This window comes from Podarcis pityusensis (assembly GCF_964106645.2).
Source record: "Podarcis pityusensis genome assembly, chromosome: 6".
In the NCBI taxonomy this organism is placed as follows: domain Eukaryota; kingdom Metazoa; phylum Chordata; class Lepidosauria; order Squamata; family Lacertidae; genus Podarcis; species Podarcis pityusensis.
In genome coordinates, this window is record NC_138030.1 from 44,602,409 (window position 1) to 44,628,256 (window position 25,848).

General features: G+C 42.5%; 1 protein-coding gene and 1 long non-coding RNA gene across 2 annotated transcripts in view; one reads left to right on the forward strand and one right to left on the reverse strand.

The window, feature by feature from the left end:
- The window catches only part of LOC308479477, a 29,045-nt gene extending 17,065 nt beyond the window's left edge, over positions 1-11,980 (reverse strand). The window contains exons 1-2 of the long non-coding RNA XR_013987698.1: positions 11,888-11,980; positions 11,688-11,764 (exon numbers count right to left, since the gene is read on the reverse strand). This is a non-coding gene — a long non-coding RNA (uncharacterized lncRNA). The remainder of the gene's footprint in view (positions 1-11,687; positions 11,765-11,887) is intronic.
- Positions 11,981-12,228: 248 nt separating this feature from the next.
- LOC308479399 (T-complex protein 11 homolog) lies at positions 12,229-25,656 on the forward strand. Its single transcript, XM_081010088.1, has 10 exons — positions 12,229-12,375; positions 14,065-14,207; positions 15,930-16,062; positions 16,764-16,884; positions 18,854-19,074; positions 20,107-20,243; positions 21,185-21,405; positions 21,719-21,903; positions 22,419-22,582; positions 25,191-25,656. The coding sequence occupies exons 2-10, from the start codon at positions 14,072-14,074 to the stop codon at positions 25,418-25,420; spliced, it is 1,548 nt and encodes a 515-aa protein (XP_080866214.1). The 5' UTR covers positions 12,229-12,375; positions 14,065-14,071; the 3' UTR covers positions 25,421-25,656.
- The last annotated feature ends 192 nt before the right edge of the window (positions 25,657-25,848 follow it).

Below are 25,848 nucleotides of genomic sequence, written 5' to 3' on the forward strand. Positions count from 1 at the left end.
TTTGGAACTTGCAGGGAAGCAGAATGTCAAGAAGGCCATGCTGGGATTTTCCAAATGGCTGTGTCTAGATGTTTCTAACTGGAGGGTTCCTAGGGCAAAAGTAATGGCTTATCCACAACAGGTTTTGCTTTGTATTACTACATCCACCTAAAATGAATGTTACCATGCACACTGTGCTCATTGTTATCAGGGAGGCAAGTGGAAAAGTCAAGAGACCACAGCATATCAAATCCATTTATCATCTGATATTTGTATTGAAATTTATGGGGGAATGGTGTGCCCCTGGCTGCAGACACAACTTAACAGCATCTGATTTTGCGGTAGGGTACAATTTCTACATGCTCACTTCAGAGGAATTGTGTTATATTTGCTACAATTGGGTGCAGGGGATTTGTTACAGCATGCAATAAAACCCATCATTCCATGTTCTTAAAGGATTTGCCCTAATGCCTGCTAATCAATATTACATTAGGCTGGAAGCAATTTGGAAATAAGATTGAAAGGAACATACTACAGTGGTACCTCAGGTTACAGATGCTTCAGGTAACAGATGCTTCAGGTTACAGACTCTGCTAACCCAGAAATAGTACCTCGGGTTAAGAACTTTGCTTCAGGATGAGAACAGAAATCATGCTACGGCGGCGTGGCGGCAGCAGGAGGCCCCATTAGCTAAAGTGGTGTCTCAGGTTAAGAACAGTTTCAGGTTAAGAAAGGACCTCCGGAACGAATTAAGTTCTTAACCCGAGGTACCACTGTATCATCATACAGAATTATACATGTGTCAATAATGTAAACCACCCTGAGACCTGCGGGTATAGGGCAGTTTAAAAATGCAACAACAACAACAGTTTCAAAATCAGGGTGCAAGGATCAGAAGAGATGTATAAAACTTCCACATTCAAACTTATAAAGACCAGTCTCATAATATTGGGTGTCTAAATCACAGAATCCAAATGTATGTTTGATTATGATGATGTTATATGCCCCTTTATCTGGGGCTTAGCCAAAAAAAGTCTGGCATATGTACAAAGGACATCCAAATATACTCAGATTAATTATATAAATGGAATACGCTCTTGAGAATTGAGGATTAACTTCCATGTCAATGGCCTTGACAAAACATCGCCACCACTGAATTAGACAACTAACAGGGTGTGGTGGATATTCTTCTTCTTCTTTGGTAATCACTCGTAGCAGAGTAAGATTGTCTTCCATGAACACGGTTTTAACAATGAGTCTGCAAGTGACTGTGGAGGCCAATTCTGGATCCACACGTCCTTCCACAGTGGGGACATTGGTTTCCAGGTGGGAGTTGATCACGGTGTGGATTTGCCAAGTGAGCCTTCCTCTTACCACGTTTCTCCCTTGCATCTTGAGTTTGAGTGTCTTCAAAGCCCATGACACCTTTGGTAAAGGCTGTTCTCCAACTGGAGCGCTTGCAAGCCAGTGTTTCCCAGTTGTTGGTGTTTATACTACATTTTTAAAGATTTGCCTTGAGACAGTCTTTAAACTTCTTTTATTGACCACCAGCATTACGCTTTCCATTTTTAAGTTTGGAAGAGAGTAGTTGCTTTGGAAGACGATCATCAGGCATCCGCACAACATGACCAGTCCAACGAAGCTGATGTTGAAGAATCATTGCTTCAACACTGGTGATCTTTGCTTCATCCAGTACACTGTCTTCCCAAAGTGATGTGTAAGATTTTTCGGAGACACTGTTGATGGAATCTTTCGAGAAGTTGGAGATGGCGTCTGTAACTGGTCCATGTTTCACAAGCATACAGTAAGGTTGGTAGTACATGTGGTGGATATAGGTGATATCTCACTAAGTCATACTGAGAATATATGCACTGAAATAAGTGGATTTAAGTAAATTGATATCAGTGGGTCTACTATGACTATGACCAACACTGAATATCACTCCTGGTTTTATTTCATTTATTGCATTTATATCCCACCTTTTCCTTCAAGGAGCCCAAGGTGGTATACATGATCCCCACCCCCACCTACATTTAATCTGCACAACAAACCTGTGAGGTAGTTAGGAAGAGAGGCTGGTCCAAGGCCCAAATTTAGCTTCATGGCCTAGTGGAGATTTGAACCCTGGTCTCCCAGGTCCTAGTCTGACTCTCTAACCACTACGTGCATGGCTTAGTCATGAAGCTTATTAGTTAACCCTGAGACAATTACTATTTCTCAGTCTAACCTACCTCACGGGATTGTTTGAGGACAAAAGGGGGAGGGAAATTATACTGAGGAAGAGCAGAATACAAACATAATAAAAAAGAATTAAGTGGTAGACAAGCTCTCTTCAGACTCAGTGCAAAGGGAGAGAGTTTTGTTTTCCCATTGGTGTTTAATTCATCACCAGACAAGTAGGGGCATAGGTGGGAAAGCCCGGCTGCAAAGCAGTAAACAAACTAATGTAAAGTATAGCCTCATACTGAAAGCTGCAGAGCACTTAAGATGAAATATCTGTGTCAACTGTATGAACCAGATGAAGGGGGGAAAATGAAATTAACTTCATCAGAAAGACCGACTGAGCTCATTAAAGCAGTATATAAACTTGCTTGCTCACAGCTCTCCTGGGACGCCAACCTTTATTACACCTTCAAGTCATTGGAGACTACAGAGGAACTCGATTTCCTTTTGAGCACCTGCAGGAAACACACATGCACACAGACGCACACACAGCTTGGCCAGTTGAGACTTCTAATATTGCCAGCCACTGCAGGAGGGAGGGGATGTGGTACAAACACACACACACACACACACACACACACACTACTATCCTTTGGGATTTGGGCTTGGAAGATTTATAGGCTGAGAGGTCTGTGCTCTGGAACAGGAGGGACCTGAGCTCAGATGTGAAACTGAAACAGAAGCTGCCAGAACAAAATTTATTCAAAGCTTTGTCTACAGTTTATTTTAACTTTAACCTGCCATCACACATTCACACAGGACTGACCAAACAAACACAAACAGACAAACAAACACAAACACACACACACTTTAATGCTGAAGATCTGAAAGAGTTCTGGAATGGGGCAATACATGCCTGGGTTAATTCAGGTGGGCACTTGTCAAAAACAGTCCAGGTAGATTGTTTATCTCCTCACTTGAAAGAGTCATTTTGGAATGTGCTACAGGGCAAACATTATTGACAGTGCAAGGTTGTGGATTGCCTGAGGATACAGAGGTAAAAAACGATGGTTTGCCAAAATCCTTTCCCTTATAATTACTTAAGACTGATGAACAACAACAAAATAAGGGCCCTGGAAAACAGCCACCAGTAGCACATCAGCTGAGGAGAAGCCATAAATTAGGCTGTAGAACATCAACTTTGCATGTTATTGAAGCAGGCTCAGTTCCTGACATCTCCAAAAAGATAGCCATTAGTTTCCAGTGCATGGTCTGACAGTATATGATAAAGTAAAATTTCGGAAATTAAGCAGTTTGGGTCTGGCTCAGTGTGTGTATGAGCAATCACTTTGGAACCCAGGTATGTTGCTGTGAACTCTATGATGGAAGAACGGTGTGATATAAAGGTAAGTCACAAAATATAATTAAACAGCAGGCCTTGGAATGGCATTGCCTTACACCCTGGACAGTCTCTGCCAATCTAGCCACTGCTCTACATTTGCTGGCCATTGATGCAGTACGGAAAATCCTTTAAACCAAAAACCATGCCTTCAGATCCCATGTGGTACATGACATAAATGTATCTGCACATTATTTAATTAAATGTGTATATGTCTTAATTAAGGTAGCAAGGATAGCTTATGTGTGTGCATGAAACTGGTTAATGTAGCAAAAGCTCTCAGAATCTCGCCCTTCTGTAAAATCCTGGGTAGATGTTTTTCTCTATAAAGATGTGTATATTTGCATTCCCTTTAGGAGAAATCCTTATCTGAGCCATGTGAAAATAGCCAACACGTTCCTCATAAATAGTATTCTTTTTGATAGTGAGTCAGATTGGACCAGTTTCTTCCACTAGTCATAGCTCTCAGGTCCAGCCTGAGAATGGAGGTTTGCGGTCTGTACTAGTAACAGGATGCTGGAAGTGCCTTTTAGAAGCTACCTCTGCAACTACCTGCTGCCTTTTATATTTTCTGCCTTCAGAATCTTACAGAAATCCAAATTTTACAAGTTGCCAGCTGATCTAACACCTGGAGTCTCTTATCATGGAACCTGATATCTGGTGAAAGAATTACCGTAATATCTCACATTCTGCTTCTTTCTATGCTCCCAAAATACAGTATCCTGCACAGCAAGAATGCCACAAAAACAAATGATGTTTTAAACAGATCGACACTATGTACCTCTGGATGAGCAGACTTGCCATGAAATAACAAATGCAAACCGAGACAGTAACATAACATACATTAAGGTGTTTCTCAGTCTGCAAAGCACTGTGTGCATTCTTGTGCCATGCCAGCTATGAAGAATGTGCCTAGTTAAGGACACTTGCATTTTCCATTATAGGCAAGCATGTTCCTTGCACATTTTGAAGCTAGGCTGTTTTCCCTTAGGTCTCCTCACATCCTTTTGGTGTCAGGTTTTTAGTCTGGAAATACCAAGAAATGTTCCACTTATGTCCCTAAAGTACTGCACACAATATTTTTGGAAAGTTTAGCAGAATAATAATGAGATTATGTGTTGCTACTGGAGATCCTCACCTGCGGAATGAATTCATTTTATGTCAATTTTGCTGCACTTTGGAAAGTGGAGTTCTACAAACCAAGTTTATCTTTAGAAAAGTAGGAAAACATTACTTGCCCTTTTAAGTAAGGCCATATGTTTACTTAAATATTAAGAGTATGGAGGTCATTGTTAATACCTGCTCCTAGACCAGGCCTCTTTTGGTTTGGGTGGAGATTAGCACCTTGTAATGCTGAGATTATAGGGCAGCTCTGAGGCTTTATTGCAAATCCAAGGAAATGACCTTTCCACATATACCCAGTATGACCTTCCATTCCAAATAGTCAAAGTTACTGGTTCTTAATTCATTGATATTTCCTGGAATGGCAGACTACACCAATACCGCCAAAAGGTAAGAAAAGAAAAAGACCCATTGAGTACTTGAAACAGGACTGTGTGTAGAGTTACAAAAATCTGCCCAAGTATTTTTAGCTAGTTCACTAGAAATAGTAAGGCTTTCTTACCTATCACTTTCTCACACAAAGATATTTCGTCTGTTGTTCTGTGATTCCCTCCTCCCTTCCCCAGCCTTGATTGCATATTTATTTATTAATAAACTTTCTATACTGCATGGTTGTAAAAAATAATAATGCAAAACTGTTTACAAAATAGTCTAATAGCAGTTTACATATAGCATAAAGCTGTGTATCCTGTATCCTGCCTCTGAATCAAGATGGTAGAGGGAAGAGAAAGTTTTTAATCTGCTACTACATAAACAACCCTGCCTTCTAGCTCTATTGCTCATCTTGACAACTACAATTATTGCAGAACCATAGATCAACTGTATTATCACTATTATTATTATTAAAATTTAAACACTGCCCTTCATCCGAAAGTCTCAGGGTGGTTCACAAGGTAAAAATACAGGACAAAAGCACAAAATAAATAGCTAAAACTAAAACAAAACACAAACACATTTAAAAGGCCGTAAAATATTCATCAGCTAAAGGCTTGGTTGAAGAGGAACAACACCTGACACCTAAAGATGTATAATGAAGGCGCCAGATGAACCTCCCTGAGGAGAGCATTCCACAAACAGGAATTTAATGAAAGGTGAGTTGGAGCTAGAGTTTTCCCTCCATGACCAGACTGGCAACTTCCATTTGCAGATTCTGATCTAGGGGAGGTTCGTGCTCTACTAAATGGATGCTCCTGCGTGCAGAAGGAGGAGAAGATCATTTTTTACCCTACCCTGCAGTCCCATGCCACCTCTCAACCTGTTACTGAGGATCCACCAACCTCCTGGTGCAAATTTCAGTGGGGGACACTGTGACACAAGAGGCTGCGGGAGGAAGGAGGTAACGCTGAAAATCTCCTCCTCTCTCTTCTGCCTTTTAGCAGTTAGCAAAAGTCCTCCAGTGGTTAGTCTGAGTCCAACCCATTTTTTGAAACCATCTTACTCAGATTGGTATATTAAATCAGTGGTCTCTATCAGGAAATAAACTGAAGAAATACTGTTGAAGGCAGAGAGAGACCCTCAAGAACCTACCAGAACACGTTCCTGGTATCAGGTGAGCAAGATTAATGCTCAGCCAGCCGGCATTTCTTTTCAACTCAAAGGAAAACTGTTCGTAAAATAAAGGGCAGGGCCATTGCCTCCTCCATTGTCTCCCTAGTATTCAAGATTTCTATTAACTCTGAGAGATCTAGGGTTAATACCCCCGCAGTTGACAGGCGCTAAGCTGGGGCCTTGCACAGGCTTTAGATGTAAAAACAATCAGCCATCCACCGATGCCATTACTCCCCCAGACTATAGAGTGTGGAGAAATTCCTGCCATTCCACAGAGGGTGAGGGGACTGGGATGGGGTGACCTCCTTTTGTTCAGCTCCAGCTCTGCTCAACCAAGGAATAGCTTCCAAATGATTTGTGAGTTCCATCTATGAGTTGCATTGTAGAGGGCTGAGGAGAGAGACTTGGGAGTGTCAGCAGATTGCTGAGTTATGTCTTTTTCAAAGGAAAATTATATAGCACATACAGGGGGGGGGTGGGGGAGAAGGAGAAACAAGGAGAAATTGAAGGAGTGGAACCAGATTTTCAACGGTGTGATTAGCATTTCTTTTGATGCCATTATGTTCCCGCACAATTGTAATGGGGCCTGTGCGAAACCCAATTAGATGATTAGAAGGAAAGCTAGACGTATGGATAAACCTTCAGGCTTGCTTTCAACATACTGGTATATAAAGGAAGGTTCCCGATTACAGAATCAAAGAAAGGGCAGCACTGATAAAGGATTAAGGAACATAGACCATCCCACTGCACAGAGGCATTCCTGGTAGATTAACCATATAATAGAAGAATGAAGTCTATGATCAAGTCAAATTATAGTATGCAATATGCAGATAGCAGGAAGGACTAAGTGCAGAGGTCTTTAGGTAGGAAGTCAATTTAGTAAGAGAAACTCAAATTACTTAAGCAAAGAAGCCGCATCACATGGTGTCAAGTAAACCACATATTCTTTAGGGGAACAATTTCTTAGCCATAGTTTGAATCTTCTCTAGCCCTCTCTAGATGACTTGTTTAATGAACACTCATCCTCATTTGCTTACACAAAGCAGACAGAAAGGTTAAATTATGTCTGGATTTCATTGAGCATTTGTTTTGATTTTTTTTGCAGGATGGTTTTACAACAATGAACATTCATCCTGCATTAATCCTGATTTGCTCATGAGGTATTCAGATATCATTCTGTTGGTTAATTGTTCATCCCACACTTTTCAATGCATTTTCAATGTACTTTTCTATGATTCTATGAACCATTTCCCCATCATTTCCAAACTTCAAAAAGTCTGGGGAGGTGGTATGGGGGGTGGTATGACTGTATGCTTAGATTTAATTGTATGCTTAAATTTCGCTATACATTTATGAAAACCAATCAAAACTATTTACAAAAAATAAAAATTAAAGCTGATTCTTTTGAAATTTGGATATGTTGTGCTAGGGTGACAGAACCCATTAATCCACTTTAACTGTGCAAACCTAACCTTCCAGTGTGCACTTGAATCCCTCTTGCAAAATAGTGGCAATCTGGAGTCAGCCAAGTGGCTAAACCTCTGTTTTAAACAGGCTGTATTATATCATATACTGAAACAGTTGCTGCCATCTGCTGGAATGTGTAGAAATTATGAAGATTCCCCAAATTTATGCTGCATCGACCAAAATACAAGTCACATTACAACTGCATTTCTTTAAGACAAGAGTAAAATAGAACCATGTGTGAAATGATGGCAGTCCCTGCTCTAACAGCAACACTTCCAACATTTATCTTAATATTTGATGCTTCCATGTTTAGTACTTGCAACTTAATAAAGCTTTACAAGCTCCCATGCATGCTACATAATATAATAGGTAAAGGTAAAGGACCCTGGACGGTTAAGTTCAGTCAAATTTGACTATGGGGTACTGCACTCATGGCCGCTTTCAGGCCGAGGAGGCCGGCATTTGTCCACAGACAGCTTTCCAAGTCATGTGGACAATATAATATATCAGTTGATATTAAGCTACCAGCTTATGCAAAGAGCTATGTGGCAGGACCAGCCCTGACCTGGATATTGTTATTCCAGATCACTATGGAAGGCACTCTATGGAGTGGTTGCTCTTTGCCCCACCACTGAGGCTGAGACAGTCAGAACTGGAACTGGCAAAGCAGGAAGCAATGCACCAAGCATAGCTGTCAACCGTCCCTTATTTGGCGGGAAACTCCCTTATCCCAGCGCTGTGTTCCACTGCTGTCCCTTATTGATGATGTCACTTAAATTTCCCGGGTTTCATGCTCACCTGGCTCAGGAAGGAAGCAGCGGCTCGGGGTCCTCCGCCGCGAGAGAGAGCGCGCGCACGAGCTGCCGCGTCTCTGTCTCTCCCTTTTCCCCCTCAGGGGTGCGTTGTGAGGAGACGGGTGGCAGTGGGTGGGCAGGCAGCCTCTCTCTTGCGAGACTTCCACCGCGCTGCCAGGGGAAGCCGGAGGTGGCAGCGGCGGCAGCTGAGGAGGTGGCCTGCGGGAGGAGGAAGAGGAGGGGATGGAGAGGGACACAGAAGGGCAGCGCTTCAACGGCCGCGGTGCCGCCGCAACTGCCTCATGCCGGGCTCGCGGGCGGCGTGGGTGAGAGTCTCTCTCCCTCCCTCCCTCTCTCTCGGGCAGGGAAGGGCCGATGGAACTCCTCGCGCCAGGACGATGGCAGCCCCAACGTGCTGCTTAGCATACCCTCCAACCAGTGCAGCATCTTAATGTAGTGATTTCCCCATCTGCATCCCTTTCATAACTCTATTTTTATAAATCATTTGTCCATCCATAGTTCAATTTTTTACTATAAGTGTTCTGTCAATCCTACCAATGTATGTAACTCTTTACAATAGCTTTTCAACTAAATTATAAACTTTCCCCATTCTTTATTAAAGAGGTCCTCTTCCTGGTTTCTAATTCTGCCTGTAAGCTTTGCCATCAGTTTTGTCTGTCACTCTTCTTTGGTCGGAGTTGTAGACCCTTAGGATCATCTAGTCCAACCCCCTGCAAAACACAGTCAGTCGCAGCAAAAGCAGCATGGCTCCATCAGTGCTGGATTTCTGTATAAGCTAAGCCAAAATCCCTTATTTTGGATGCTGATCCCTTATTTTTGAGGCTGCTGGTCCCTTCTTTTCAAATCTGTAAGTTGACAGCTATGGCATCAAGCTCCCTTCTCTAAGCTACCATCAGAAACCAGCATTCCCCCCCCCCTTTTTTTTGCTTTATTTGACATCCAGCATGATTAAGTGTTCTTGTGAACTCAAAAGTTTGCTTACTATTTTGTGACAACTTGTTATCTTATAACAAGGGGATTTTTCAAAATAGAAGTGGCAGTTTAATCATTAGCCATGCATGCTAATTTAACCCTTCTCTTCCTCTGCTACGTTTATTTGGAAGGTTTCTTTCCCAGAAATGTTTGCTTATTTAGCATGCAGAGGATTGCCAAAAGGCACCCCAGGAGATGACATCATCATCCCTGCTGTAAAGCAAGTGGAGTCGCTTGTTCCTGCTCCACTACACCACTGAGTGCAACAGGATGAATGAAACAACATGGAAGCAGATTGAGCAGTCAAGCCAAAGTCAAGGGTAAAGGTAAAGGGTAAAGGGACCCCTGACCATTAGGTCCAGTCGTGACCGACTCTGGGGTTGCGGCGCTCATCTCGCTTTATTGGCCAAGGGAGCCGGTGTACAGCTTCCAGGTCATGTGGCCAGCATGACTAAGCTGCTTCTGGCGAACCAGAGCAGCACACGGAAACACTGTTTACCTTCCCGCCAGAGCAGTACCTATTTATCTACTTGCACTTTGACGTGCTTTCAAACTGCTAGGTTGGCAGGAGCAGGGACCGAGCAACGGGAGCTCACCCCGTTGCGGGGATTCGAACCGCCGACCTTCTGATCGGCAAGTCCTAGGCTCTGTGGTTTAACCCACAGCGCCACCCGTGTCCCTCCTAAAGTCAAGGGTAAAGGTAAAGGTACCCCTGCCCGTACGGGCCAGTCGTGTCCGACTCTAGGGTTGTGCGCTCATCTCACTTAACCAGGCCGGGAGCCAGCGCTGTCCGCAGACACTTCCGGGTCACGTGGCCAGCGTGACGAAGCTGCTCTGGCAAGCCAGCACCAGCACAGCACAGCACAGCACACGGAAACGCCTTTTACCTTTCCGCTATAAAGCGGTACCTATTTATCTACTTGCACTTAGGGGTGCTTTCGAACTGCCAGGTGGGCAGGAGCTGGGACCGAAAGACGGGAGCTCACCCCGCCGCGGGGATTCGAACCGCCGACCATACGATCGGCAAGTCCTAGGCACTGAGGTTTTACCCACAGCGCCACCCGTGTCCCTAAAGTCAAGGGTATTTAGGCCTAAATCATTGTACTGGGAGCACCTTCTTAATTCTGTCCCACAGAAATCAGTTCAGTATTGTATGTGCTGAACTTTAGCTTGATTGTGTCTGTTGGGTTTTTCAGCTAGCAGGAGATGAAGTCACACTTTTCACTTGGTTGAATAAGTGTAAAACAGCACTTTTGTTGCAATAAGGGTATGCTCTCAAGGGCCTCCACAGTGGAATTATCACTTGGAACAGGTGTGCTACATTCGTGACCTTCTAATTTTGGTATTTCAAAAATAAATTAGAAAGGGTTTGCAATTAAAACATTGAGAGCCAGTCATAAGTCTCCCCATAGCTGTCAACTTACAGATTTGAAAGTAAAGGACCAGCAGCCAAAATAAGGGACCTGCAGCCTCACCTGTTCCAGGCACTCCAGTCTTCCTGTCGTCCTGCAATCTGGTCAAACTCATGCTGGTAGCTTGGAGAACACTGTCCAACCAACTTTGTAACCAGAGGTTCAACTGAATAGAATCTGAATCACATGCACCACAAGGCCTATGCAGCCTCAACTTAAGATGGCTCCCCGGCCTGGCTTTGCACTGCAAAGTTTGCAGCAGCATGTGCAACAAAATGGCGTCCAGCATTCAAAAAACCCCTAAGCTTGCATTAACTAGCCACACACAAGGCATGCAAGCTCCACCCCCCAGTCGTTCTTAGACTTCTTATTGGGTGAGCAACACAGCCAAGCAACACAGTTGGAGCCTCCCTCCTCCCTGGCCGGCAGGGAGGGAGGGAGAGGAGCTGCTTCCTTTGAAATTTAAGGGACATCATTTAAGGGACATTTAAGGGACATCTATCAATAAGGGACAGCAGCGGGACATGGCACTCGAATAAGGGACTGTCCCTTCAAATAAGGGACACTTGACAGCTATGAGTCTCCCATGCTTCCACCATGCCTGTTACAGCATTTCCACAATTTATCAGAGAGAAGATTAGGATTGTTGTTGTTGTTGTTGCTTACATTATTGAATTGAATAACACTGGTAATTTCGACCTGGGCAGGTTCTACATGCAGTTTTTAAATATCTTTAACACACACAGCCGATAAACCTCCAATGCTTGTAGCCCATAACAACTCTTTCGCACTACAGTATTTATGTCTCACCTAAAACTAGGTGGCGCTGTTGTCCTCCCCTCTGATATGCCAATTCTGCAGCCTCTTTCAGGAGTATCCCATTAATGCTGAGAGAGGGGAGATAGATTATAATAAGTGGACATCTATTCCAACAGCAGTGTGAGAAAAAATAGATTGGATAACTTATAATAATAAATTCTAATAGTTATCTAATTTCGGGAGAATATTACCGTTAACGGATGTTAATTTGGGGTAGTGTATGTCTTCTCATTTCTGTGACAATTGGTTCGGTCCTCAGGGATGCGCGTCAACGGCCAGGCATGGAACAGCCCATTTAAGGGAGGGGAATAAGGGAGAGTAGTCAAGGTCTACTCAAACCGTGGGAGAGAAAAGTTTCAGTTTCATCCTGCAGATGAGAAAAGACACTTTGCTTTACAGGAAGACCTCGGGCTTTTCCTCATTTGCGCCCTCTCTTGGTTTTGTGGGGCGCGACACCTTGCCCCATCCCACCCCGCTGCCGGCAGGTGTTTGGTTCCATCCAGTTTGAATCTGCCGGAGGAGGAGGAAGGGACGGTAACACCAACGGGCTCCCTAGAAGCGGCAGCGGCGGCTGTTTGGAGGCGGCCAGAGAACACCGGCCGTGCTGCCCTCTCTCCCTTTGCCACCGCCGCCCGGTCACCTGCCCTGCCTCGTCTTTCCCGTCACCTCCCCGGGGAAGGTGAGGGAGCGCCCAGCCCTTGGCCGCTCGCCCTTCGCCCCTGACGCTCCTGCGAGCTTGCTTGTCCCCCTCACTCGGCACGCAGACGCCGGGCGGAGACGGAGGGAGACGCTCGCCGCCCGCGTTGCGGCTTCCCTCCCAATTCCCGCTTATGAAAATTTATATGGGCCAGCGAATTATTATTATTATTAAATAATTTTAGTGTTTATGCGCCGCCTTTCTCCCCTGAGAGGGGCTCAAGGCGGCTTACAGATGAAATAGGCAAAATAAAAAAAATTCCTTCCAGTAGCACCTTTAAGACCAACTAAGTTAGTTCTTGGTATGAGCTTTCGTGTGCAAGCACACTTCTTCAGATATCTGAAGAAGGTGGTATCTGAAGAAGATGGTATCTGAAGAAGTGTGCTTGCACACGAAAGCTCATACCAAGAACTAACTTAGTTGGTCTTAAAGGTGCTACTGGAAGGAATTTTTTTTATTTTGACTATGGCAGACCAACACGGCTACCTATCTGTAGATGAAATAGGGACAGCTAAAAATAACCTCTCCTTGTAACTACTGCGAATATAAAATAGTTTTGGGGCACAAGAAGGGCTAGTTAGGGTTAAGGGTTCCCTTTCGTTTATTGAATAGCTGATCTCAACAAATCTCTCAGCAAACAGCAAGAAGAACACTTCACAGGTCATTTGGAAGTTTACTGTATGATTGAATCCCACTCTAAAACAGTGGCAGTTTGGAAGTGCTCGTAGATGCCTTAAAAAAATCAGAAGGAGACAAACTGCAAGGGTCGGTCTGTTATGGCTACTTCTAGACAATTGCTGTTTTGCAGGTGGGATCCAATTGCATACCACAACAAACCTCCCCACAATGAAATTTTTTGAGATAAGGAAACTATCAGGAAAATGTGTGTGAAAGTGGGATATTTCTTAACAATGTAACATCTCTACATACAAATCCGAATGAATGCTTGGTAAACAAACAAAAGTCATATATGGTATTCCATGAACTTTGTGCAATCAAATCAGAAGGAATTAAACAGGTTGTGGGGAAGCAAAGTATGACACTCCTTGCATTTCGTGGCCTTTGGTCCCACTGTTTACATCCCCCTCCCATACATGTGTATGTACAGCTTTGTAAAATAAAATAAAAACTAAAGGGAGTGGCAAGTAGGCAAGTAATGGTGGACTCAACTATACAGCTGCAAATAAAACATTTTAAGTGTGTTGTAAAGTGCATTATACAAATGTGACATTAGATGGTGAAGGTGAGATATGGCAAATGCAATATATTTTTGAAAACATTTTTTAAAAAACATTTTCACAATATTTTTTGCATGTGTCTAGATTCCACTGGTGAACAAAACTCAGTTTTCCAGGCAGACATGCTAAATGCTTTATTTATGAAGCTTATCAGTTGCTTTACAAAAGCATCTCAAAGCAACTTAAATGGTACACATGAAGGAGTGGAGCACAGGGACAGGCTAAAAAGGAGACGGCTACATATTTGTGGTACAAATAATAAAATTAACTGCCAAGATATATTGAGTTAATGGTGACCACTTGTTATAGGAAGGAGTACATTTTCAATAGCCATTTGCCAAACCTGGGTGCATTAAAACTGATATCTCACAGCATTTAGAAGTTGATCTGATAGTTCATCTCAACATTTTGTTACTACTATGTTTTCTACTAGGAACAAGATGCCTAATCCTAAAACCACCTCAAGTGACAGCAGTGACTCTCAGAACATAGACTGTAATCCTAGAAAAGTAAGGGACCATGAAGACAGCCATGGCGGAGACATGCCTAGCCTCTGCCCACCTGACACCCCACCTTGTATGTCCAATTATGATTCCTAGAAAAAAATATGTGTCATTTATATTTAGAGCAAAATTGCCAGCTCAAGATAAATTACAGGCAACTCCCCACTTACATGGTGGTTACATTCTGGGGCCCCAAGCACATGAGTGAAATCACATAAAGTGTGGAGCACTCTCTAAACGCCCTTTAAATGCTCTCTGCTACTCTTCATCCATACCAAAAATACCGTATCAAAAAATACCCACAACTAGAACTGAAGGTCTGGGACCAGCAGGAGGCTGGAGGACGTGTAGGAAAGTGGCTACTGCTGCTCTAGCCTGCACATCCCTGCTGCGCTTCCAGGCTCTTCAGTGCTTCCTCTGCCCTCAATAACATCCTTTTTGGGCTCTGGGGAGGGTCTCCTTGCGAGCCACAAGGACTTTCCAGCTCTCTCCTGCCATTTCCAGGTATGAATTGAATTATTTAATTATTTCCCAGTGCTGTGCATATACATGTCACACGCAAGTAGAACATGCATAAGTGGAGGGATGCCTGTATACAAAAGGGGATTAACAAAGAGTTTGAGGCAAATGTGAAGCAGTGTCTTGTTTATTTTTCACACATTCAAAAAATAATATGCTGAAAAATAATTTGAATTTAAATTGCAAAACAACAAAGCTTAATATGTTATTGTCATTATTTTTCACATTATTATCAAGTGAGATAATATAATTGGGGAATTGCACTTGTCGTATCAGACAGTCTTTGGGACTGCTGCTGCTGCATGCCAGGTTGGCTCTGAATAAGATCTCTCTCATCCATGATCTGACTGTGGATGAGGAGGCTCATCTGGTCTGTATTACTGAGACTTGCGTGGGTGAGCAGGGTAGAGTTGGTCTCACCCAGCTGTGGCCACCTGGGTACCCAGGGCAGCATCAGAACAGACTTGAGAGTTGAAGAGAGGGAGTTGCTTTATATAAATTTTCTATCCAGACTGAGTGGGGGTATTGTTTTTGTTTGTTACCATGTTATGTACTTTTTGTGTTTTTAAATAGTAAAGTACCCTGTGATCTTCAAATTAAGGTTGGAATACAAATTTAATATATTGGGGATTTGACATTTGAACAAGTTGCATTATAATGAGCTGACTCACTGTTTCATCTAGCTCAGTACTTGCTGCTCTGACTGGCTTCAGAGTTCTCTGACGCGGGTGTTTCGCAGTCATGCTACATGAATTTCTTTTTCAATGAAGGCACTAGGAATTGAATGTGGAATCTTCTTTATGCTCAGCTTTGCTCCACTACTAAGCCTTGGTGCTGGTCCCATACTATTGGTACATCCAGACAAGTATTCGTAAGTGGCAGCAACTGTCAAGCAAATGTATTTATGATATCCAGTTGGGAATGGCACATTCCTTTTTGCAAGTTTCATGATTTTGCAAGTGATGCTGGGGACCCCCCCCCCTTTTCTGTTTTTAAGAACATTCATAGTAAATTGGGTGATTTAATTCAGGCCTTTCCAACTTATGAGCTACCAAGTAATATATAGACAACCCTGTTTTTATAATTTGCCTAGGACTGCAAAAACAGTATGTATCAAAAATACATGGTTGATATTGCCTTGGTGGGTTACAAATAGTGCATGTCTTTTTACATTGGTCTACTCTAAAATAAATAGTTGCATTTTCCTTTCCTATATAAATATTCTTTCCCCCTTTGATGGGTAAATGAAGTGCCGTTCTGTTTTATTTTTATGCAGCCAGTCCTCCCCAAATTCTTTCTGTGTCAGAACTCATGGAAACAGCCAATGACGTCTCGAAAATGACCATAGCACATGAAATTGTAGTAAACCATGACTTCAAATTGCAAGAGGTGAATTTCTTACCAAACAGGTAGGTTTTCTTTTCCTGGTTATTTTCCTGGTTTTATTTTAGTTTCCTGTTAAATCTAGAAGGATATTGTTGGTAAAAGGATGCGGATTTGAAAAATTAAGAAAGATTAATTGTGTAATCTTTTTTAATTAAAAAAAACTTATTTATTGATTTTTCACAAGCTTTTTAAAAAATGGTGTATTGTGTTTGTACATACACATTTTCTTACATGTCTTCCCCAAGGTGATCTCCGTCCAAGATGTCCTATTTAATGCTCAATTGAGAGTGAGTGAGCGGGTGGCGCTGTGGGTTAAACCACTGAGCCTAGGGCTTGCCGATCAGAAGGTCGGCGGTTCAAATCCCCGTGACGGGGTGAGCTCCCGTTGCTCAGTCCCTGCTCCTGCCAACCTAGCAGTTCGAAAGCACAAAGTGCAACTAGATAAATAGGTACCGCTCCGGTGGGAAAGTAAACGGCATTTCTGTGCACTGCTCTGGTTCGCCAGAAGCAGCTTAGTCATGCTGGCCGCATGACCCAGAAGCTGTACGCCGGCTCCCTCGGCCAGTAAAGCGAGATGAGCGCCACAACCCTAGAGTCATCCGCGACTGAACTTTAACTGTCATGGGTCCCTGATTCAAAAAACAAATATCCAAGGCTTCACTATGGATCATTCATATCAAATGTAAGTGGAAATATGTTAATAGCAACTGTTTTTGACTCACAGTTTGGAAAGCAGAGTGAAAGAGACATTGCATAAAGCTTTTTGGGACATTCTGAGAGAACAGCTCTCCAAAACGCCACCAGACTATTCCCATGCTATCAAGCTACTTCAAGAAATCAAAGAGGTGAGATGTTTGTGTATGTTTGAGACTTCATTATTTATAGCATACACAGCTTGACCTTTGTGATAAATAAATTGTTACGTTAACAATATATGTGGTCATATGTAAAGAAGAAAAAGTGAGATTTCCAAAACCAGTAAGTAATGTTGCTTAGGGTTGCCATATTTCAAAAAGTAAAAACCAAGACACTATGAAAGGTATTGAGCTTTTTAAAGGAAGACCGCCCCACCCCCGGATGTCAATTCCACCTTTGAAATTCTGGTAATGTCCGGGACATATAGCAGCCCTAATATTGCTTGAGAATTTAAGACTTTAAGATTTATAGACTGTCATTTGCCTATAGTAGGCAAATATTTTTCCTGACATCCCACTTGCTAATATTTGTCACACAGTTATGTGCAATCAGGCTGACAAACATGAGTTGGGTTCCCCCCCGCCCTCCATATTTTTCTGCCGTGTTATTCACACTTGCGCCCATAGCAAAAGTACAGCCAACCATTCATAATTATTGTCTCTGGTTAGCCATGTGCAAAAGCAAGGTAGTCTGGAAAATTGTGAAACCACTCACTATTCCTACCCATGCACACTTCAAGCTGTGATTAGCGATTAAGCTATGTAGTTGCTATAGCTGTGTAACTGTTCCCAATTGTGTATGTTCTCAAACTTCAGGTTTGCAATCAGTTTGAACATTTGCTTGTAGAAAAACATTTTTCTTGTTGCAAGGGAGAGGACAATGGGCTTGGTTTCCAAACTGTATTCTATTTTATTGGACAATTGCAAGGTTTAAAATTCTTTTGATTTTTTACTATGTATGCTTCCACCTTAACTTTCCGTTTGAGAAGCTATAAGATTTATTTATGCATTCAGTATAAGTTTGTCTGAGCTGAATGTGTTGTTGTATCCAGAACGGGTTTTATTTTATATAGGGACTTGTTCTAGCTCATAACCCACCTACTCTCAGCAGCGAGAAACATCATAGCCAGACACTGGAGAGACCTATCAGGAGTAAGCATGGACCAATGGTATCAAATAGTATGGGAAACAACCTTATTAGAAAAACTAACCAATAAACTGAAACTGACACAGGGACAAATAGAAGAAGACACCTTCACCCTGGTTTGGTTCCCCTTTATCACACACACAGCCCAAGAAGACAACAACACGAATCCCCCGACAGCGTACAAATCAATCTGACTAACCTGATTCAAAAATACACACCCCCCACTCACACACAAAAACAATTCTCACTACAGCCAACCAAAGACAACCAACCACACCCTAAGCCATACCCAACCTCTCTCACCACCAAGGAAATACAGCATGTGAATAGTAAAAGAACCCATACAAGTAACGCTGACACAACCCCTCGCACACGCTAAGTAGGATAATAGAAGCATAACCACCCAACCCCACCCCACCCACCACTCCCCAGCTTCCTCTTTTCTTCTTCTTCCTAATTGTTTAAACCAATTCATAAACCAAGAACTCATACATTGACCACTAATAATGAAACATATGTTGTAGATACTTTTGCACATTTATTATGCTATTTTTGTGATATACATATGACATGAGAAAACTTGGTATACTTATTTGTATAACATCAATATATATGGACTTGTTCTGTTTTTTACTTTACAGTGGTACCTCTGGTTGTGAACGGGATCCGTTCCGGAGCCCCATTTGCAACATGAGCAGAACACAACCCGCGTGTGCGCGGGTCGCGATTTGCCACTTCTGCGCATGCACGTGATGTCATTTTGCGCGTCTGTGCATGCTCAAGCAGCGAAACCTGGAAGTAACCCTTTCCGGTACTTCCGGGTCGCCGCAGGACGCAACCTGAAAACACGCAACCTGAAGCAAACGTAACAAGAAGTATGGCTGTATTCGGTTATAGTCTTATAGGGTTTTGAACATAGCAAATGAAAATCAATAAGGTTATTAAAAATGGCAACACTTTATTCTTATGTAGACCCTACTGTCCTTGCTCCTGCCTCGACAACATCGTCTGCAAAGTCAGATTGAAGAAACTCTGGACATGGAGCTGATAAAACAGGAAGCTGAGCATGGTGCTTTAGATATCCCCAACCTCACCGCTTACATCTTAGGTACAATGGCAATGCTCTGTGCACCTGTTAGAGATGAGGAGATACAGAGACTACGAGTCATGGCAGACCCAGTTCATTTGCTCAGGTGGGCACCATTGGCTTGGACAAAGGTAATTTTCTAAAAGTAATATATCCTTTACTGAATTTATCCTAAAGGAAGATGCATCATTTTGCTACCCTGGGAGTACAACATCTGTTATTTGATCTCCTTGGGATTTGATCTTATAAATCAGTTTTATAAATCACCTATCATTTCATAGGGGTGTGTGTGTGTGTGTGTGTGTGTGTGATGGAAATAAATGATTTTAAATTCATCATTTGGCTTTCCTTAAGGGGTAAATAAATATTTATATTCAGACCATTGTCTTCATCACTGAAACATATCATACAGTAGGTTAGGATGTAACCCATAAAGCACAGTTTATTGTAGTATACACAAGCAGCAGCAAGCCAGAGACTCACATATTCCTTACTTCCCTCTCTTCCTTTGGCACAACTGTAACTGTGTTTCTTGTCTTGTCCATGAAAGAAATTTGGTTAGTTTGTTAACAAGCCAGAGTCATAAACCAACCTGATCCTGACTTGTTTGAACAAACTATAGTTTGCCCCAACCAAAACCCCCACTCCTTTCCCCCAGTGTGGATATAAAGAAACTCTAGTTAATTTGACAGAGAAAGTGAAAACCTACAGTCTCCTCATTGTCATGCTTGCTGCTGCTAGTGCACATAGCACATAGCACATAACCAAAAAGACAGAGGATCACAGATTATAAAGACCAAAAGGTCATGCCTTTCAAACCTTTACTGCAAGGTAGAACTAAATCTAAATTCTAAGACAAGCTTTTAATATGTAATTGCTCTGTGGCACAGCACTATGTCTCCTTAGCTATTGAGTAATTAAAAAAAAAAGTCTAATCAAATTTTGCTTTGGTATACCTGGGAATAGCATCTTCCTCTTCCTGAGTTGTGCTTCTGTTTATGCTACACTATTTCTGTGATCACCATAGTAGTCTAAAGAAGCTCATCCATCAGTGGTAACAGGTTTGGTTTTTGCTCTTTAGTATGATTTCCTAGATTGGGTAGTTAAATGTTTACTTTGTCCCTGTTGCCTACGGTAGAGAGATCTTCAGAGTTCTGAACCTAATGAAAATGGATATGGTAAATTTTACCATACAAAGCCTTCGACCCCATCTCCAAGAGCACTCTGTTGAGTATGAAAGGAAAAAATTCCAGGAGCTCCTGAAGAAGCTACCAGGTGTGTATCAAATATGATTGTAAAATAGTCTCTGGTGCAGACTAGAGCAGAGGGTTAACACATGCCACAACCACATCCAAGGCACTTCTTAAACACAGGTACACATAAGCACAAGAGGAAACGTTTAAGTTTTAAAATCCCAGTTTATACCTGAAACTTTTCTGGAAGATAGAACTTTTCCTCTACTTCTGTTACCACATAGATTCTCTGCTGGCCAAATTATGATATGGAGTTTGAGGGGATACTGTACGTTTTAAGGTTTCCCCTCTTCTGAGATGGGCATCCTCCATCAATTTTAATGGTAATTATGACTGGTGTTGCATTGGTATTTTCATTATGTTTTTAATTTTGATTTCATGAACACTGTTTTGAGAAGATTCTCTTTTTTATTTAGCAGTATAAAAAATTATAAAATAAATAATAAAAAACCAGAATTGTCAGAAGTGGGTTGGCAAACTGTTTTAGTGCTAGTTTTGGTTAGTAAAAATGTAGGTAATGTAATGGTAATAGTACCTCTCCCATCACTCGCTTCAGTTTTGGAGAGAAGAGAATATTTATGTGAGAGAAGGTGGAAGGAGAAGCAAGTGAGCCCCTGGGGTGCTCCTAATGAAAACAAATGTTATGAATGTCATGAAACCTAGCACAAAGTCATACCTGAAGATTACTATAAGTAAAAGGGACAATATTTGATTAACCACCCCCCTTTTTGCAGTTTTAATTTCCTGTTAGCTTCCATAAATGTGCCCTCATTAAGAACTGTTTTACTCTTAACTTTTCACTAGTTTTTTTTTTTTTTTTTTTTGCACCATGTTATTTAAGAAAAAGGCAAAATGCAATGATTATTTGTTGCCAGTAAGGTGCAAATAAACACAAGAGAAAGGACCAGCCTACACTTCTTGTTTTTTCCTCCAAACCTCCATTTCTCTAATGTTACACTTTAGGTGGCCTCACTTGCACAACTGAGTGGTTGCGCAAGGCAGCAGCTGAAATATCAACTTCTGATCTGCTACCCTCCTCATCCACCTCTGAGACCAAAGGATCATCTGTTCCACCCTCCTCTCCGGCTGCTAGAGAAGTGTTATCTGTCCATAGTCCCACAGCTGTGCTAAACCAAGCATACATGGACTTGCTGCATTGGGAGCCTGGAAGAGAATATCCTGAGGTAAAAGGCACCTTATGAGTCAGAAATAATAGCCATGCTAATTCATTTTCAGAAACAGGGGTCTTAAGATAACACTATAAGGCCACATTGCGGCACACTAGTTGGCTACGAGTTAGGCAGCAAAACACAGAAATGAAATGACCCATTTTCTGTCTGTTCGTTCCCCGCACAACAACCCACAGCCTTCAGTAGCAGGGAATGTACCAGCTTAGCTTGGGCATATTTCCTTTTACTCCAGTAGCATAAGATGCATCTCAAGTGCTAAAGAAATCTGCATAGTAACCCAATGGTTTATACTGTTATTTCTTTGCAGACTATGTTGATGGACAAAGCCCGCTTGGATGCCCTTCAGATGAAAGTGAATCAACTAGCCATTATTGCTGCAGTCCTACTAGTGAGCAGCAGTACATGTGGAAGTGGAGTGTTCAGCTCACCAGGATGTGGAGATAGGCTAAAACGGGTAATAAAAGCCCTTCTGGAAGGACTTCCTGACGCAAGGTAATGTTTCTATATTATTGGTGTTGAAGGCAGGAGAGATACTTACCCAAGCCTCATGTAGGCTGCTTGTGGGCACTTAGAAAATCCAGAGTTAATCTAATGCCTCTTCATGCTATTTATGAACTGGTAGTGAGAACCTGTGTCAGTCCTTTTGATGAAGGTTGTCTCCTATTCTTATTCATGGAGAAAGCACACCCACTTCACTTGAGGCATAAATAAATTGTATGTTGTAACTATAATATAGCAGAGAGAAAAAGGCAGAGGACTGAACAGGAGTTCAGTATAAGCCAAACTAGGGGTACAACTGCTCATATAGCTTCTCTGTCAAGGAGGGGTAAGAGGAGGTTACTTCAAAAATATTGCAGGCTAGTTGCCTACTGCAGGCAAGGTTTGTTTTTTAAGACTTAATTCTATAGGATTACAACAGGTTAATCACTTCTCTGCTATCATGCATATATAAAGTTCAATTTCAAAGAGCTGTCAGATTAACATGGCCCCATCTCTGTGTGGCTTAGGTTAGAAGATGTTTTAATGGATATCAGCAATCAAATGCATGAGGAAGTTAATAGCATTCTCCTGCAGTTGGGGTATCCTGTTCTCAGCACTGACAAGGCTGCTTCACTTAAAGGCCAACTCATGAGTCTTGCAGAGAAGGACAATGCAGTACGGATTCTAATTGGTGAGTCATGAGTTTTTGCATATTTTTAATGTAATATCACACTTGAGTATGAAAAGGCTGAGTGTGTATTGCATTTCCATATTTTAACTGCAATTTTTTGTTATAGTGCATTTCATATATTGTTGTGTTTTACCCTGGAATCATCTGTGACAATATATACATTAGTATCATAATATACTACATGCCTCCACTGCATTCTCATTGTGCCGTCCAGCAGTTATTCTAGGTAGTACAGGGCTTTTACAGTCTGCCCCAAAGAAGGTGAAAAAACCAATGGTAGCTCGCTGTGACTTGTTTGCAAATTATTTTGAGGATAAAATCGCTTGCATCCACTGGGACCTTAACTGTGGCAAATGAAAGTTTTCCAGAGCACTGGCTAGTCTTGTTATGTTGGATGCTTCACTTAAGACTTGAGGATGTGCACAAGGTGCTTGGATCGGTCAGGGTGGCCAGTTGCACTCTGAACCCTTGCCCCTCTTGGCTGATAAAAACTAGCAGGGGGGACAGTTGACTTAGTCTGGGAGGTGATAAATGCCTCCTTGTGAAAGGGGGTGGTCCCTGCCTGCTTGAAGGAAGTAGTGCTACTCCTCAAGAAACCTTCCCCGGATTTGGAAAATCTAATTACTGGCCAATATCCCCTTCTTCAGCAGAGTTTTTGAGTGGGTGGTTGCAGGCCATATCCAGGCACTTTCAGAGGAATCGGATTTTCTAGATCCATTTCAATTGAGGTTTAGGTCCAGTTTTGGCACAGAAACAGCTTTGGTCGCCCTGTATGATGATCTCTGTTAAGTGAAAGACAGGGAAATGTTGCTTATCCTTGAGATGCTATTGACCTTGGTATTATTCTGAAACGGCAGTCTGAGATAGGGGTGGGTGGCACTGCTTTGCTGTGTTTCTGGTCTTACTTGGTTAGTTGTTTCCAGAGGGTAATGCTTGTGGAGTGGTCTTCAGCCCCATGGAGCCTTCACTGTGGGGTTCCTTAGGGTTTGATTATGTTCCCCATGCTGTTTAACATTTACATGAAATTGCTGTGTGGGGTCATCTGTAGTTTTAGAGTATGTTGTCAGTAATGTGCTGATGACACACAGCTCTACTTCTCTACATCCGCAGGTGTCACTGTGGATTTGCTGGACTGTTGTCTCAGTAATGGACTGGATGAGAGCCAATAAACTGATGCTCAATCCAGATAAGATTAAGGCACTATTATTGGCTGGTTCCCTAGATTGGTAGCCTGCTTGATGGGGTTACTCTCTCTCTCTGAAGGAGTGGGTTCACAGCTTGGTGGTTCTTCTGGATCCATTGCTGTTGCTTGAGGCTCAGGCGGCCTTGGTGGTGTGAAGTGCCTTCCATCAGCTTTGGCTGGTAGCCCAGCTGCTCCCCTATCTGAACACAGATAGCCTCTTTTGTAGTCTGTTGCTCCGGTAACCTCTAGGTTAGATTACTGCAAAGCATTATACATTGGGCTGCCTCTGAAGATGGTTTGGAAACTTCAGCTGTTGCAGAATTCGGTGATCAGGTTGTTCAGCAGGCAGGGCAGTCTGAGCAGTTTAACTCCAATCCTGACCCGACAGCACTGTCTGCAGGGCTGTCTTAAGCATATGCAGCGCCGGGGTGCAAAGATCTGCCCAGCACCCCCCCATTGCCCAGTCCCAGGTGCGCAGGAGGGCAGAGGTGGTCGGCCGCCTCAGCATCTCGCTGGCTCAGTTGCCCCTGAACTCGCGGCGCAGAGCTGCCTGCAGCAGAAGAGCCCGTCGCGGCGCTCCGACCGATGGATGGACTCTTCCCCAGACTCAACTCTCGGCTTGGTGCCCCGCACCCCTAGCGCCTATGGGCAAGACAGCCCTGTCTGCCAATTGGTTTCCAGGTCCAATTCGAAGTGCTGGTTTTGATCTATAAAATCTTAAACGGCTCAGGACCACAATTATCTCAAAGACCCCTCTCCGCAACCTGACCCCTGCAATGATAACCTGAGGCCCTTTTTTGAGTGCCTCCTCCACGAGAGGCCTGGAGGGTGGCAACACAAGAATGGGCCTTTTCTATGGTGACTCCGTTTGTGGAACACCATTCCTTGGGAAGCTTGCCTGGCATCTTCATTACTTATCTTTAGGCGCCAGCTGAAAATGCTTTTCTATAACTAGGCCTTTGGCTGATTGAACATTCTATGGCCTTTTAAATGTGTTTGTGGGAGGGGGTTTAATGGTGTGTTTTTATTCTTGTTATGTATTTTGTGTTCTCATTTTGTATTTTTATGTCGAACGGCCTTGTGATGTTTGATTAAGGGTGGTGTACAAATTTAATAAATAATAATCAAATCACATAGTGGAATTAATGATACACCTCATGTAAAATTGCATACAAGAGGCCATTTACATGCCATTGTGATTAAATGAATACTGCAGTCACAATGAATATCTTAATTGCATATCAACAACATCTGTATAATGATTTTGTACAACACCACCCACTTGTTTCTATGAAAAGTTCTATTCCTGTCCTTTCACCCTTTATTATCCTATCTGCCTTGTGATTTTTCAGCTACCTAGGGAGCCCTAATATGAATAAGTTACAGGAATCAGGTCTTTTTCTAAATCTGTTTTAATTCCTACAGAGCAACGGATCCAAACTTTTCTTAGGCTTTGTTTGTATCCTGGTGGCCAGAACGCTAAGAATCTACCCCAAGGCCTTGCTCCTATTCAAGAAGAATTACTGGAAGTGGGCCAGAGGTTTGGCAGTTTAATTCATCACAACAGACAGGTGTTTGGTCCCTACTACTCAGGGATACTGAAGAAATTGCTGCTTCCAAAGGGAAAATCTGAAGCAGGGACAGATTCCCATTAACAATCTAAAACAAGCAGCACACACAACGGCAGGGAGAAGGGGAGAAAAAAACTGGCAATTGTTCAGACTGTGCTTTGGCTCAAAGTCCACTGCAATCAAGTGAGCAGCTGTCCTGCTCTGTGCTGTGATACCTAAAGCACTCATACAGCTGGACTATTGAAGCTGTGGGATACAGTTACATAAATACCAACTGACAATGCCAAGTTTGCTGCAGTAAACCTTTAAACAGCTCAGAATGTTGTCTTGTGTTTTTAGACTAGCTGGTGCATTTTCCATCAAATGGGAAGGGCAAAACTAGGGACCTGATCTTGTAGCCATTAATGTAGAAGGTAATTAATTTCAGTGAAACTAGATATACAAGCATATTCAGGATTAAGCCTTGTTAATAAACAATACAGACCAGTATACCACATCAACCCATACAGAGA